A 16611-nucleotide genomic window follows, 5' to 3' on the forward strand; every position below is an offset into this window, starting at 1 on the left:
ACCACTGGATCTTGCTTGTTCCACCTGAAACCTGGTGATTGTCAGCTGTGCCCCTGACCACACTGCCACTAAGTCCTTCTCAATCTAGATCCTGAGCTCTGATTCCTCTTCTCTCTGATTTTCATGCTCCCTTGCCTACTTGATATGTGCTCTGCCCCTGTTTGAAGACGGAAAATTTCACATGAACCTTGATCTATGTTCTAAAATAGTTGTATATGGGCTGGGTCACGGGGAAAACGAAACTCAGAGCTAATTTAAGGCTGGACACAGAGTCAGCAACACACAAGACATCATCTTGAAGGAAGGATGGCTTTGGTAAGTCCCCAGAAAGGGTTTTAAAGCTTTGATCTGAGGAACAACCACCCTGTTAGTGGTGACTATGTGTGTTCTCCTTGTTGGTCTACAGCTCTGGCATGGAGGGCACATGGGCACACGCTGAGGTCTGGGGGTCTGGCTCTCTCAGACACCGTGGGAAGGAACCATGGCACTGGGTTATGAGCCCAGAGGGTCCCCAGCCTCAGCTGCTGCATGGGGTCTGGTTCTACTGAGGCCAAAGTTTGGGTTTATGCTTTTCCAAGCCCTCCTCTGGCCACACTCCCAGTGGCTCCGCTAAGCCTCCTGAAGGCAGGAATGGTGGGCTCAGGGAGAGCAGCCCTTGGTTCACCACACAGGCCACCTCCTCCGTCACACCATCCTCAGTGGGTGGGATGAGCTGGGGAGGGAGGGTCCAGGGAAAGGGCTCCATCTGTGTGGGTGGTGATGGGGGCTGTCAGAAAGGCCTCTGTCTCCCTTGCCTCCAGGCAGGGCCAGTTCCTCTACGTTACCTCCTTCCCTCCAATCCCTTCTTAGGTTCCTTCTTCCTTCAGGCCCAATAGCAGCCACATTTCCTGAGTGCTCAGGGTCCAGATACCATGCTAAACACTTACTTAATCCACACCAGGTAGTTAATAAGCAATCCTATGAAGTAGGCATAATACTGCCAACTTCACAGATGGGGGGAATGATATTCTGGTAAGTATTAGAGAGGGGGCTGCCCAAAAGGCAGAGAGGGAATTTGAACTTAGGAGGGTCTGACTCTAAAGCTTCAACTTAAAAAAGAAAGAACATATTTAATTTCAGGAGGAATATGTGAACACATTCACCTTATTTGAAAAACCAAAACTCTAGCCTGGGCAGCATAGTGAGATCCCATTTCTACAGAAAATATTAAAATTAGCCAGGGATAATGGTACATGCTTATAGTCCTAGCTACTTGGGAGGCTGAGGTGGGAGGATCGCTTGAGCTGGGAAGGTTGAGGCTTCCTGCAGTGAGCTGTGATGGTGCCGCTGCATTCTAGCCTGGGTGACAAAGTGAGATCACGTGTCAAAAAAAGGCAAAAGCCAAAACCGAAAATGATTAGTATAAAAGCTATTGTCCCCTTTGACCATCTTTCCCATCTGTACAGCCTTTCCCCTCGGTATAGCCTGGTGTGTATTCTTTCAAATATTTTTCTATGTTTTTGCATACATATATGGCTACCTTACAAATATTGGTTTGTAGCTTTGGGGTTTGTTGTAGTTTTGAATTGCATTCCCTGAGGACATTTCAGTTAGGAAATGCTTGAATCTTTTCCTTTATTTACCAGCTATTGGAATAATATGGTGATTCTTTTCTGTCCTCCAAAGATGCCTACTGTTTTTAAAAAATATCCTTATGAACACATGGGTTTTAACGTATTTGATGTGTTTCAGTCTGTGTACAGTTATTATTATTATTATTTTTTTGATGCTCAAATTGTCCCTTATTTGGTCAAGTTGACTCTTGACCCCTCTAGACAAAGGCTTTACTTTTGTTTTTTAATTTCAAGATTTTTGGGGGGGAATATGTGGTATTTGGTTACATAAATGAGTACTTTAGTGGTGATTTCTGAGATTTTGGTGTACCCATTATCTGACCAGTGTACTCTGTATCCAATGTGTAGTCTTTGTTTGTTTGTTTGTTTTTGAGATGGAGTCTCACTCTGTCGCTCAGGCTGGAGTGCAGTGGCATGATCTCTGGGTTCAAGCAATTCTCGTGCCTCAGCCTCCCAAGTAGGTGGGACTACAGGTGCCTGCCACTATACCCATCTAATTTTAGTATTTTTAGTAGAGATGGGGTTTCACCATATTGGCCAGGCTGGTCTCAAACTTCTGACCTCAGGCAATCTGCCCACTTTGGCCTCTCAAAGTGCTGGGATTACAGGCGTGAGCCACCGCGCCCAGCCCCAGTGTGTAGTCTTTTATTCCTCACCCACTCCCACCCTTTCCCCTGAGTCCCCAAAGTCTCTTGTATGATTATTATGCCTTTGCGTCCTCATAGCTTAGCTCCCACTCATGAGTGAGAACATACGATGTTTGGTTTTCCATTCCTGAGTTCCAATTCCATCCAAGTTGCTTCAAATGAAAGGCTTTACTTTTAACTATAGCTCCCCACCAGATTCTGAGTTGACTGGCACTCTCGCCGCCCTCAGCAGCAGTTCAATTCCTTTGTGGCCTGGCTCAACTGAGTTAGGGGGAGGAGGGGTGCTGGCTGGCACCATAGCATACCGGAAACAGAACTCTTGTGGCAAGGGCTGTCTGCCATCTGCCATTCTGGGTGTGGCCAGGGCAACATTCCTCCCACCCATGCACCCTCCAGAGGGGCACCGCCCTACCACCAACTCCAACCACACCCTGCCATCCCTTGCTTTAATTTTAGCCTGAGCTCAGACTTCAGCTGCCCTGGGCTTGCCTAGGACATTCTGGGATGGTTAAAGGCATTAATGTTGGAAACTTTCAGCCCTACCCTTCATTCCTGCTCTTCTACTTACTAGGCAAGTTGCCTAACCTTCCTGAGACTCCATGTGCTCATTGTCAAGTGGGGGTAATGATAGTTTTCACCCAAGGAGCAGTGTGTAATGTGGGTCAAGTGTCTGCCTGCCTCTGACATGCTGGGCGTTGCAAGTCAGAGCTCTAGAACTCGTAGGAATCACCTGGGCTCAGGCTCATGGCAGGTGGCCCTTAAAGAGGCATTTTAGGCTTCCTTGGGAATCATGCAGTCACTTGCTGACAAAAACATACTCTGTGCATAAAATGCACTCACATTCAGCCTGGGCACATCACTCCATCACACTCCTGTGCTGCACATTCATGAAAATCTCCCTTAAAGATACTCTCTTCATCTCCTCCTTGTCCCCTGAAGAGCGCCTTTTCAGTCCTGCAACCCCAGTAAATGAAGGTGCTTCCTACACATGTGAGCAGTGCTCCTTCTCTCCTGTTTCCCGCAAGTGATGAGCAGAGGGAATCTGCAGGCTGGGCTGGGGCTCCTTGCAGGTCAGGTCCTAGAATGTTTCCTGCAGATGACTTACCTCTGCCTGTTTCTGGTTTTTCTGTTGCAGGCTAGACGAAGACGAACACTGAGACCTGGAGACCTGATTGAGATTTCTCGCTTTGGCTATGAGCACTGGGCCATCTACGTGGGACATGGCTATGTGGTCCATCTGGCTCCTCCCAGTAAGGATGGGTTCTCTTTTTAAGCACAAGGGTTGAGATCAAGAATGTGAAGAGATGCACAATTATGTGCTTGTCCTCACTTCAGGGTCTAGCAGAGTAGGCACTCAATACGTAATGCTGAATGAATTGTGCTTTTCCTGCTAGATGTAACAACTGCTATTCTTCTTTCCCAGTAAGTTGGTGGAGAGACTATTGACCTTTATTCCATTATAGAGTGGGGTTCAGTCTGACCAACTCATTGTGCTTGGTGAGCATCCCTCCATGGGATCTCCTATGCATTTGTTGTTCTGGAGGTACAAGCCAGGGTAAGAAGCAGTTACTTCCTTCACATAGCTTACAACTGAGCGCATCGTACAATGGAAGGAGCGCGTAGGCCTCCCAGCTCAACAGAACCAGTTTGGAATTGTGACTCCTCTGCTTACAGACTGTGTGCCTTGAGCATGCGGCTTCACATCCCTAAGTTCAGCTGCACCTTCTATAGAGCAGGGATGAGAATCCCTATGTCTCACCTCATGGAGGGATGAAATGAAGGAAGGTACAGGAAAGCACTGGTGCAGGGCCTGGCCAGGGGCTAAAGCAACCTCCCTTTCCATCTGAAGCATTGTGGCATCAAAGAAAATTCCAAAATACTGGAAACTACTCAAGTGCAAGACATCAGGGGATTGGTCAAGTAAAATAGATATACCTGCGTATAATGGAATGCTATGCAGCCATTAAAATAGTTGTACAGCAGGTGTATATATACACTTTATACGCATCTATATATACACACATAGATGTATATATATTTACATATACAGATGCTCTGAGTTTCACTTTCCCTGTGACCCAGCCCAACTTTCTATGTGTATATGTACACATACAGATTTAACTCTTTTTTTTTTTTTGAGACGGAGTCTCGCTCTGTCACCAGGCTAGAGTGCAGTGGCGCAATCTCAGCTCACTGCAACCTCTGCCTCCCGAGTTCAAGTGATTCTCCTGCCTCAGCCTCCCGAGTAGCTGTGGCTACAGGTGCCCGCCACCATGCCTAGCTAATTTTTTGTATTTTTAGTAGAGACGGGGTTTCACCATTTTGGCTAGGATAGTCTCAATCTCTTGACTTCATGATCCACCCACCTCAACCTCCCAAAGTGTTGGCATTACAGGCGTGAACCACCACGCCCGGCCCAGACTTAATTCTTATAGAGATTGTCATGATGAGTCAGTGACTGCTGACAAATATTTAAGACTCTTGAGAGAATACAGTGCATAACACGTATTATCAATATGACTAATAGGAAGATATGTATATGTATGCATACAGACTTGGACTGGGTCACCAGGGAAGTGAAACTCAGAACATCTATATATGTAGGTATATATGCAACTCTTTTCAAGAGTTGTAGAAATATTGATACTTATATATGTATATATGCACATCTATATCTATATATAGATGTGTATATTAATGAAATCAAATCAAGCTAGAGAAGTTTAAAAGGCTTGTTGCACATACAAAAGAACAGTTCTTGAATCCAGAGACTTTGAGCTAAAATGACAAGAAGCTTGGCTCACAGCAATTATAGCTCGGTTTACAAAGTTATGTAAATGAAGAAGTACATTGTTTTCTGTTGTAATTGACTAGAGACTCACATCCTTTTAAGGGAGCAGTGCTGCATAAACTTACTTATCTGTATCTGAGTGGTGAAACTGTGAGGTCACGTTGACATGTGACTTTAAACAATTTGGATATGCCCTAGTTACTAGGTCCAATTACAGGCTATAATAGGCTATAGGTCTACTTTTTCCTCCACGTTTTTGGGTGAGAAAAGCCTGATTGTTGCATTCACAGACAAACATGTAGAGGGCTTAGAATAGTTGGGTAGTCCTAGTGTGAAAGGATTCTGTAAAGCCTGTTTAAGTTCAGTAAAGGTTTTCTCATGTTCTATTTACCACGGAAGAAGTTCCTCAGTGCTATTTTTGGTTAGTTAATAGAGTGGAAATGGCTGGGCACAGTGGTTCACGCCTATAATCTCAGCACTTTGGGAGACCGAGGTGGGTGAATCACTTGAGGTCAGGAGTTCAGGACCAGCCTGGCCAACATGGCAAAACCCCATCGCTACTAAAAGAAAATTCAAAATTTAGCTGGGTGTGGTGGTACATGCCTGTAGTCCCAGCTACTTGGGAGGCTGAGTCATGAGAATCACTTGAACCCGGGAGGCAGAGGTTTCAGGAAGCCAAGATTGCACCATTGCACTCCAGTCTGGGTGACAGAACGAGACTCTTGTCTCAAACAAAACAAAACAAAACAAAACAAGCCATCAGATCTCATGAGATTCACTTACTATCATTAGAACAGCATGAGGGAAACCGCCCCCATGATCCCATTACCTCTACCTGGTCCCGCCCTTGACATGTGGGGATTACAATTCAAGATGAGATTTTGGATAGGGACACAGCCAAACTATATCAGGCATGTTCCCAGTGTGTCACTATACTGAACAGTCTACTGTTAATACTCTCCACAAGCCTTCTGGCATACACAAAAAAAAGAGTGGAGAGGCCACTAAAGAATAATTTGGGTTCTAGGACTTGCAATATCCTGCAAGCCTGAGGAATCCTCTGAGTTGTCTTTCAGTTACAGGTCAAGGAAAATTTGGATATTATTTATTCTTTCTGGGCACAGAAATATTCCTTTTTTAGATAAATTATGACCTAGATAATGAACCATCTCTTATGAAAGTTGAAGCTTATCTTGAGAGGTCTTATACCCCTTATAAGCTAGTTGTTATAAGAGTTATGTTGAGTAAATTTCTGAGTCCTCTTTAGATGAGGAACACAGAAACAAATCTGCATTTCTGGGAAACATACTGCATTTCTGGGAAACATACTGCATTTCTGGGAAATTTCAGGGGTTTTAAATTTTTATGTAAAACTTGTGAAAAGTATAAGGGAGCCTCAATAATACTATCCAAGTATACTGTTGACTTCTCCAAGTAAAATTAAAAAAATATTGACTTTCTCTGTCTATTGGGCTGCTAAAGAAAGCAGAGCATAAGTCCACAATGTTGACATGAGGATAGCTTAAGTTTTATTTATGGTTACAGCTAGCATTTTGGGAAAATCAGAAGAATTTTAAGTTTTTCGTTACATGGTAATGAGTGGTCTAGGACTATTCAAACTTTGGCCTCCATTTTAGTTTCTCTTTAAGTGTGTGCATGTGTTTAGTTTTTAAAAAATCAGACTTATTTAAGAATAATTTACAAATAGTAAAATTTATCCTTTTTAGTATGCAATTCTATGAGTTTTGACAAATGCATATGACTATGTAACCATCACCATAATCTAGTTATAAAATAATTCCCTAATTTTCTCTGTTCAGCTGAACCCATGGTTGGAGTGGCCCCAAAAGTGGTGTCAGGGGAGTTTCTTCAGGGGACTGCCCCCAAAAATCCTGAGATGGGGCCAGTTTGGATTCCAAAGAAAGAAGCACTAAATGCCAGGCTGATCAGTCCAAAGCATTTATTAGGCGAACTTATATGCAGAGGGCTGAAGGGTCCTCTAATTGGACAGCAAGACAGCAGATGTTCTTCCCAGGAATGTCCAGAACAAGGGGGTTGGGTTATGAGGTTCACATGAGGGTTTAAAGAATTTGGTTCAAAGCTGGGGCTAGTTTCTACGTGCTTAGCAACACATTTGCTCTTTCAGTGTTTCATGCAACAACCTAAACAACTTTATCCGTGCCAGGGAATGAATGTTAAAGGCTCCAGCTTGGGTTCAAGCCTGCAGAGGGCAACACGCAGCTAGTCGGGTCACAGAGTGTCAAGGCATTCTGTGTTAGTCAGGACAAAGAAAGAAAGTGGGGGAAAACTGGGGAACACTACACCTCATCCCGTGAAAATTCTCCCATGCCCCTTTGTTGTCAACCCCCATATATATGCTCACACCTCCAGTTGCTGGCAAGCTATGATCTTTTCTCTGTCCCTGTGGTTTTGCTTTTTCCAGAATGTCATATAACTGAAACCATACAGAATGTAGCCTTTTGTGTCCAGTTACTTTAACTTAATGCATTTAAGATTGATGTATGTTGTAGCATGTGTTAGTACTTTGTTCCTTTTTCTTGCTGAATAGTACTCCATTGTATGGATATACCACCATTTATTTATTCATTCACCAGCTGAATGACATTTGGGTGATTTTCAGTTTTTGACAATAATCATTAGAGCCACTATAAATGTTCCCATGCATGTTTTTTTTTTGTAAGTGTGAACACAGATTTTTATTTCTTCTGGATATATACCTAGGAGTGGGATTGTAGGGTCATATGGTAAGTGAATATTTAGTTTAATAAGAAACTGGCAAACTGTTGTCCAAAGTACCTCACCAGCAATACAGGAAAGGGTGCTATCTATTGGGGAGAAGGAAGAACCGCATCCCAGAACTGAGAGACTGAGGGGCAGGAATAGGAGAGTGAGAGGAAGAGGGGGAAGAGAGGGGCATGGGGGAGACTGACAGGTGGAAATAGGGGGTGAGATGTTGGAAGACTAGGGGCAGAGATAGGAAAACTATGGGGCAGAAAACAGAATCTTAGAAGCCAAGAAGGCAAGACATTGGGTTAGGGGAGATAAAGGGGTAGAGATGGAGGAGACAGTGTATTTTTCTCATGAAAATGAATAAATTATTGGTGACATATTTTTATACCTGTATTAATCTTGTTTCCTCCAGCTCCCCTTCTTTTTAGGATCTGCAGTCCGTCCAGGCAAGACTGGGTCTGACTCGTCTGTTTCTCTCCTTGGCAGAGGGTCTTTCTGGCCCCCATTCCTGCTCCTGTAGCTGGAGTGAGCTGGGACCAAGACATTTGTTTAAATGTCATTTTGAAAAGAAAAGAAAAATCAGTAAAGGAAAGTGTGAATACACACCTAAGTTTAGAAACTAGTCGTTAGATAAACTGGCTGTTCAGAAACTGACATTACAACAGGCTTTCTTTAAGCTGGGCTGCTTCTAGCAGGGTCCATTGTAGGCCCCTGGGTCCATCGGGCCCTCCCTGAGGGTTCTGGGTGCTGTCACTTTGCCTCTGTTTCATTTCAGCTTCCCAGGAGGCTGGGGTCCCCTGTAGAGGCCAATTGGAGAGTTTAAAGCTGGAGGGCATGGACATCCCCTGGCCTAGTTCCTCTAATTTGAAAATGATGACACCAGGGTCCCAAGATGAGAAGGGCTTTTTCTGAAGACACACAGTAAGAGAGCCAGGGCCAGAACCTGGGGGCCCTGGATTCCCGGGACAGGCTTCCGTCTTGTTCAGCTGTTTCCTTTCCTATTGTTTCAAAATGCCACCCTCACCTACTGGAGCTCCCACAGCACCGTCTCGGGGCAATGGAGTGACATTTTCTTTTCTCTGCCTTTTTGGAGACAAGATGTCACTCTGCTGCCCAGGCTGCAGCGTAGTGGCACAATCACAGCTCACTGCAGCCTGTAATTTCTGCGCTAAAGCAATCCTCCAGCCTCGCCTCTGGAGTAGCTAGAATTACAGGTATGTGCTGCCACGACCAGCTCATTTTTTAATTTTTATTTTTAGAGACAGGAGTTTTAGTACATGGTGCAGGCTGGTCTCCAACTCCTGGCCTCAAGTGTTCCTCCGGCCTTGGCCTTCCAAAGCACTGAGATTACAGGCACCCGGCCTGGAGTGACTTTTTCTAAGCCACAAGCTAGTGAGAGGCAGTTGGGACTATGGCCTGGGGCTCTTTTGCCTCCTCTGTTTGCCCTGTACCACTCTGCCTTGACTGTTGACTCTTTCAGGTATATCTAAACTCACATGGTCCTTTAGAGCTCAGGTTATTTACTTTAGAAATGAGGAAACCAGAGCCTAGGGACCCATGGTGACTTCTCCCAAGTCACCCAGGCTTGGGTCTTCCCTGTTTTCAAGTTTAAGGCCAGGCAGGATGGACAGGTCCTTCCACAGCTCCTCCTTCTCGATGGTGCTCGGGGCACTGAGCTGGCTCGGAGCACTGCTGGCTCCACCGAAGTTGGAGCCAGCCCTGAGCGCCCCAGGCCCTGCCCAGGACTGAACTCACTTTTTGCACAGGTGAAATTGCTGGAGCTGGTGCGGCCAGTGTCCTGTCTGCCCTGACCAACAAAGCCATAGTGAAGAAGGAACTGCTGTCTGACGTGGCTGGGAGAGATAACTACAGGGTCAATAACAAACACGATGACAAATACAGGCCACTGCCTTGCAACAAAATCGTCAAGCGGGCAGAGGAGTTGGTGGGGCAGGAGTTGCCTTATTCGCTGACCAGTGACAACTGCGAGCACTTCGTGAACCATCTGCGCTATGGGGTCTCCCGCAGTGACCAGGTGCATCTTCAGACTGTGTCCCCTTCCCAGGAGCCAGGCCACTCCCTCAGCTGCCAGAGGCTGGGTCCCTGCTGGGGCCAGGGCGGGATGGAAATAGACATGAGCAAGACAAAATAGCAGATATGAAACCCCTGCCCTTGAGGGTGTCACATTTGGGGTGGGGACAAGGGTGGGGGGATATGCAAGTTGGCAATGTAGACCAGTGCAGTGGGTTGGGGGGGTGGCCACAAAGGGAGTCACAGCCTGAAACAGCCCTCCACAGCCCTAGAGGCAGGCTTTATGATTCCCACTTTACAGATGGGGAAACTGAGGCTCACCATGCTTAAGTAACTTGTCCAAATTCATTGAACTCCTAGTTATTGAGTCTCTAGTCCATGTCAGCCATGGTGAAGAGGGGGAGTTAAAACTACATGTGTTCTCTCCAAGGGCCCAGATCAAGGAAGGCTTTGTAGAAGAGGTAACAGCCGAGCCCAGCCTGATTTAATTATGTTGATTAATCTGAAAGAAAATGAGCTGGAGATTACCAGGGAATGGGAGCAATAAGGGCTATAGGCAGAGGGAACAGCGTGAGCCAGGAAGGGGAAAAGCCCAGGTCATATTGGGCAATTTTTTTCTGTAAAGGGCCAGATAGTAAATATCTTAGATTTTGTGGGCCAGGTGGTGTCTGTCTTATTACCCTGCTGCCGTAGCTTTGCAGCACAAAAGCAGCCACAGACAACATATAAACGAACAGGCAAGGCTGTCTTCCAATAAGTGTATTATTTATTTTTTACAAAAAGAGTTCACAGGTTGGATTTGACCCAGGGGCCATAGTTGGCCAACGTTTGGATACAGGGTCTCACAAACTTTTTTTTTTTAAATACAGGGTCTCACTCTGTCACCCAAGCTGCAGTACATCACGTAGAGTTCGATCACGGCTCACTGCAGCCTCGACCTCCCGGGCTCAAGCAATCCTCCCACCTCAGTCTCCTGAGTGGCTGGGACGACAGGAATGTGCCACCATGCCTGGCTAATTTTTGTATTTTTCTGTAGAGATGAGGTTTTGCCATGTCATCCAGGCTGGTCTCGAACTCCTGGGCTCAAGCAATCCGCTTGACTCGGCCTCCCTTGGGATTACATGAGTGAGCCACCACACCCAGTCCAAGACAACTTAAAAAAGCACATATCCTTTCATACATTCTTAGATGACATCAAACACTTAAAAAAATCATAAATGTAAAACATTTGTAAAGGAAAGGATGGATTTGGGTATATTGCATATTACATATTTGTGTACGTATTTTCTTCACAATCTTGGAGTTGCACATTTAGCTCATTCAGTTAGGAAAAAATGTCTTCCGTGTAAACAGTCAAGCCAGGTGTTATTTTCAAACCAATCAGCCTAATCAGGCTTATTTTGACATTCAGAAAAAAACTGACAATTTTTCAATTCAAATGAATGTATTAATGCACAGTTCCATGACAACCATCTCACTTTAGAATTCTCATTCTAAAGTAGCAGACAGATGAGGCAGGAGCCTCGACGTGGTTGCACATTCCTTTCTGAAGCCCTCCCTGTTTAGGAGCAATGCATTCTTGAATCCTCCCTTACTGGTGTCTAGGAGTGTCTACACCTTAGCCTGTGCACCATAGATTCAGGGCACGGAAGGATTTAGCTCTTAGGAGAAGGAGAGGTGATAAAAAGGGGAGATGGGCAAGGAAAATCCACAACTTCTGGAAACAAGTGCCCCAGGAGAGAGGCCAGGCTATTAACTGAGAGCGTGCCAGGCCATGCTGGGCATGGGGGCATGGTGGGACATGCTCTGGAACTCAGTGGGAACCCTGCTGACAGGGTCTCCCCTCGGTTGAGCTGAGGAGGGTGGACCTATCTTTGGATGGGAGGGGTGTCGGAAAGGGATTGGGGATGGGCTGCCTTATCATGCATCTAAAAGCTCTTCTATAGGCCGTGCGGAAGCCACGAAATCAATCTGGAAGACTCCAGTTTTAGGAAGTGGTTGGCCCTCTGCTGTGCTTCTGAGGGGTCAGAACTCAAGCGGATGGGGAAGACTCAGGGGAGGCAGTTTTCTCTGATTTAGTTTGTCCCTTGTCCTTGAGCCTCTCTTGTTGAACTTCATCTGCTGCAGGTCACCCATTAACTTGCCTTTCTTTCTTCCTCTCCCTCCTTCCTCCTCATCTGACTCTGCGTGTCTGGAAGGACCCTCCTCTGTCTGTCTCTAGCTCTCGCTCTGTAAGAAAGTGGACTTGTGAGAACTGCAGGACTCTTGGCACACAACGCCATGCAGCCCCTGCTCTAATAGATGACCGAGCTCTAGCACTGCTTCTAGCAAAATAAGGCTGTGCCCGTAGGATGGCCCCAGCCCCACGATAAATGCCTGCCTAAGAAAGCCGTCTGCTGCCAGGAGAATTTACCGTTTGTTCTAACCAACACCGGACAGAGACGCTGGCCCTTTCTTAGAGTGTTTATTAAAAAGGACTTGTAATTATGAATCCTTCCTCTGTCCCTTTGAAACATAGATACAGTCATCTCTTGGTATCCATGGGTGGGGGAGGGATTGATTCCAGGATCCCCTGAGGACACCAAAATCCATGCATGCTCAAGTCCCTTGTATAAAATGGTGTGATATTTGCATATAACCTGTGCACATCCTCTCATGTACTTATTTTATTTTAGAGACAGCATCTCACTCTGTCACCCAGGCTGGAGTGCAGAGGTGCTCCACTGAAATGTGACCTCAGCCTATTGCAGCCTCGACCTTCCTGGGCTCAGGGGATCCTCCCACCTCAGCCTCCTGAGTAGATGGGACTACAGGCACACGCCACCACACCCGGCTAATTTTTGTATTTCTTTTTCGTAGCAATGGGGTTTCACCACATTGCCCAGACTGGTCTCAAACTCCTGGGCTCAAGTGATCCACCTGCCTTGGCCTCTCAAACTGCTTAGGATTACAGGCATGAGCCACTCATAATTACTCATAATACTCAGTGCTAAATGCTATGTAAATAGCTATACTGTATTTTTAAAATGTGTATTATTTTTTATTGTTCTTTAAAAAATTTTTTTTTTTTTTTTTTGAGACGGAGTCTCGCTCTGTCGCCCAGGCTGGAGTGCAGTGGCCGGATCTCAGCTCACTGCAAGCTCCGCCTCCCGGGTTTACGCCATTCTCCTGCCTTAGCCTCCCGAGTAGCTGGGACTACAGGCGCCCGCCACCTCGCCCGGCTAGTTTTTTGTATTTTTTAGTAGAGATGGGGTTTCACCGTGCTAGCCAGGATGGTCTCGATCTCCTGACCTCGTGATCCACCCGTCTCGGCCTCCCAAAGTGCTGGGATTACAGGCTTGAGCTACCGCGCCCGGCCACGTGAGTTCTTTACTCTGTCCATCCTCAGTCTCCTCTGGAAAGTGGGAATTAGAATCACTACCTCCTAGGGTTGTCAGGCAGATTAAAAAAATACTGGGCCTGGGCCGGGCGCGGTGGCTCACGCCTGTAATCCCAGCACTTTGGGAGGCCGAGGTGGGCGGATCACGAGGTCAGGAGATCGAGACCATCCTGGCTAACACGGTGAAACCCCGTCTCTACTAAAAATACAAAAAACTAGCCGGGCGTGGTGGCAGCGCCTGTAGTCCCAGCTACTCGGGAGGCTGAGGCAGGAGAATGGCGTGAACCCGGGAGGCGGAGCTTGCAGTGAGCTGAGATCGCGCCACTGCACTCCAGCCTGGGCGACAGAGCGAGACTCCGTCTCAAAAAAAAAAAAAAAAAAAAAAAAGTACTGGGCCTGGAGAGTTCCCAGCACAGTGCTGATATCTAGAAAGCAGCCATTCTCACAGTCTTCACCTCTACCCCCCACCCCATGTTGTTTCCCCCAGTCACTCCAGCGCTGGTCTCTCAGAGACAGTGGCGCAGGCAGGGGCGGACCCACAGGATCGCAGCAGGCTGTCTTGGCTAGCTCCCAAAAGCTGTGCCAAGCACACCGACCCTCAGGGGTCAGCCTCACATCTCTACGGTTTTTTCAGCGTATCCTCTTCCTTCTGCAGAACCATTTCCTGTCAGCACATAAGTGAGGCAATCTTACTTATTAAAGCACACCCTCCGTGCTCCTCACGGTCCAGCATTCATTCAGCAGATGAATTATGAGTGTCGACTCTGTGCCTGGCAGTGGGATCAGCACCTGGGACATTGAGACCAATCCAGGCGAGGTCCCTGCCCTCAAACCTTGGGTAGTGAGAGTTCCCAGGGGTGATTTCCCAATTTTACATCTGCCTTAAGGGCCCCAGTCGGCCAGCCCTGACCTAGAACATCTGGGCACTGCCCCTCTGTCCTTGCCACAGCCACACTCTGGGGGTTTATTATGCTTTTTGCATAATAAATTATTATTATTTAAATTAAATTAAATAATTAAATATTATTTAAATTAAATAATAAATTATTATTTAAATTATTAAATCATTTAAAATTAAAATTATTTCAAAATTTTTAAATAAAAATTAAATTAAAATTATTTAAATTATTTAAATTATTATTTAAATTATTTTTATTATTTTTTAAGACAGGGACTCACTCTGTCACCCAAGCTGGAATGCAGTGGTGTAATCTTGGTTCACTGCAACCTCTGCCTCCTGGGTTCAAGTGATCTTCCTGCCTCAGCCTCCTGAGTAACTGGGACTACAGGTGTACACCACCACTCTCAGCTTTTTTTTTTTTTTTGTATTTTTTGTAGAGATGGGGTCTCACCATGTTGCCTAGGCTGGTCTGGAACTCCTGGGCTCAAGCGATCGGCCCATCTCGGCCTTCCAAGGTGTTTGGATTGCAGGTGTGAGCCATGGCGCCCGGCCTATTATGCTTTTAATACCCACAGGGTGTATCTGGTTTTCCTTCTTTGACTCTGTGTATATCACACCTATGGCTTTGTTCTTCCATTCATTCTGTGCCCACCAGACATCTCCACTCCTCTTTCCTGGGTGGCCTGACCTCTTGGCATCCCCTCTCCCAGCCAATATTTGTTCCCTCTGTGATTCATATGAAGAGGACTGGGCCAGATGAGTCTTTCCTGAGCCGTAGTTTCCTGGTGTATGTATCGTGGTCCTGCCCTGATGCTGAGTGTGCTCTGCCTTCTCTTCCGCTGCAGGTCACTGATGTAGTCACGACAGCAAGTGTGGCAGCAGGCGTGCTGGCTGCTGCAGGCCTTGTGGGGTTGCTGCTGGCCAGAAGCAAGCGGGAAAGGCAATAAATCCAAGAAATTGTCCCAACAACAACCAATTCTTATGGAGGAATATTATCTAGCCAGCAGGAGTGGAGTTTGGCTTACTGATTTTACTGTTTTGTGTTCATGAATCTTTATTTTAATGGAGTTAAAAGCATAGGAAAATTTATTTGGAAATGCAGCTTAGTATGAATTCTATTAAAGACATCATTGGGCTCTGCTATGGACTGAATGCTTGTGTTCCTCTCACACCCCAAATTCATATGTTGAACTCTAACCCACCTGTGGGAGGGTATTGGAGGTGGGGTCACTGGGAGGTAATTAGGTTGTGAGGGTAGAGCCTCTAGGATGGAATTAGTGTTCTTATGTGAAAAGGAAGAGTCCAGACCAGGCACAGTGGCTCATGCCTGTAATCCCAGAACTTTGGGAGGCCAAGGCGGGAGGATCACCTGAGGTCAGGAGTTCAAGACCAGCCTGGGCAACATAGTGAAACCCCATCTCTACTAAAAATACAAAAATTAGCCAGGTGTGGAGGCAGGTGCCAGTAATCCCAGCTACTTGGGAGGCTAAGGTATGAGAATTGCTTTAACCCGGGAGGCAGAGGTTGCAGTGAGCCAGGATCATGCCATTGTACTCCAGCCTGGGTGACAGAATGAGACTCTATCTCAGAAAAAAAAAAAAAAAAAGAAAAGGAAGAGACCAGAGCTCACACTCTCTCCACCACGTGAGGACCTAGTGAGAAGGTGACTGCAAGCCAGGAAGATTCTCCAGGTGCTCTCAGCATAACTGTCACCCTGACAAGTGGCTGCCCTGAACACTTACTCCCTCCCTCCCTCCACCGCCCCAGGGAAGCACAGGTCTCCCCCTGGAGGATGCTTCTGGGGTGCATCCGCCATCTTTGGTTTCACCAATTTCTTCACAGAAAGTGAGAGAATGGGGGGCTGAGCAGCTCCTGACCTTTCTGCCCACAGCTTCAAGCTTGCACTGAGTGATGCTGCTCCAAGGCCTGAGCCTGCGAAATCTGCAGTGGGCAGACAGGAGCTATCCTGGGACATCAAGCAAGGCAGCGGGTGAGACTGCCCATGCAAGTCTCATCAGAGAACATTCCAGTGGCCTGACCCAAATAACTGACTTTTGGGTCAAATTGACTTGAAGGGAATCCAGAACCTTCGCTTAGTGACTGTGTGACCTTGGGTCACTGGCTTAGACTCTGAGTCTAGTTTCCCTTTCTGTCCACACAGTATTAAAACTGCTCACCTCCCGGGAACTATGGAGAGCACGTAGCCTGAGGACGTGGCTAGTGATTTTGACTTCAGAGTGTGTAAACACAGAACAGCTGTTGTGGTCAATTTGGGCACGTTGGCCAAAACAGAGATGGCAGGAGAAGCTGTGTTTAATATCCCTTTCTTTGATGAGCTGGAGCCAGAGCCCAGGGCCCTATCCCTGGTCCTTGTCCTTCCACATTGCACTTTCATGACGGCTTCCTTCTTCTCCTATGTCTTGAGTGCCAAGGGTCAGGGCTCTGCAGGAGGGGCCAGGTCCAACCATGGGACTTCCTGATGGTTTGAGGAGATCTTT

At 46.5% G+C, this 16611-nt stretch overlaps 1 protein-coding gene across 1 annotated transcript; it reads left to right on the forward strand.

The window, feature by feature from the left end:
• Positions 1 to 208: 208 nt before the first annotated feature.
• Positions 209 to 15350, forward strand: PLAAT2 (phospholipase A and acyltransferase 2). The gene is made up of 4 exons (XM_011720526.2): positions 209 to 315; positions 3396 to 3510; positions 9569 to 9837; positions 14959 to 15350. The coding sequence occupies exons 1-4, from the start codon at positions 307 to 309 to the stop codon at positions 15058 to 15060; spliced, it is 495 nt and encodes a 164-aa protein (XP_011718828.2). The 5' UTR covers positions 209 to 306; the 3' UTR covers positions 15061 to 15350.
• The last annotated feature ends 1261 nt before the right edge of the window (positions 15351 to 16611 follow it).

The sequence above is a fragment of the Macaca nemestrina genome, chromosome 12, assembly GCF_043159975.1.
Source record: "Macaca nemestrina isolate mMacNem1 chromosome 12, mMacNem.hap1, whole genome shotgun sequence".
NCBI classification, from domain to species: Eukaryota; Metazoa; Chordata; class Mammalia; order Primates; family Cercopithecidae; genus Macaca; species Macaca nemestrina.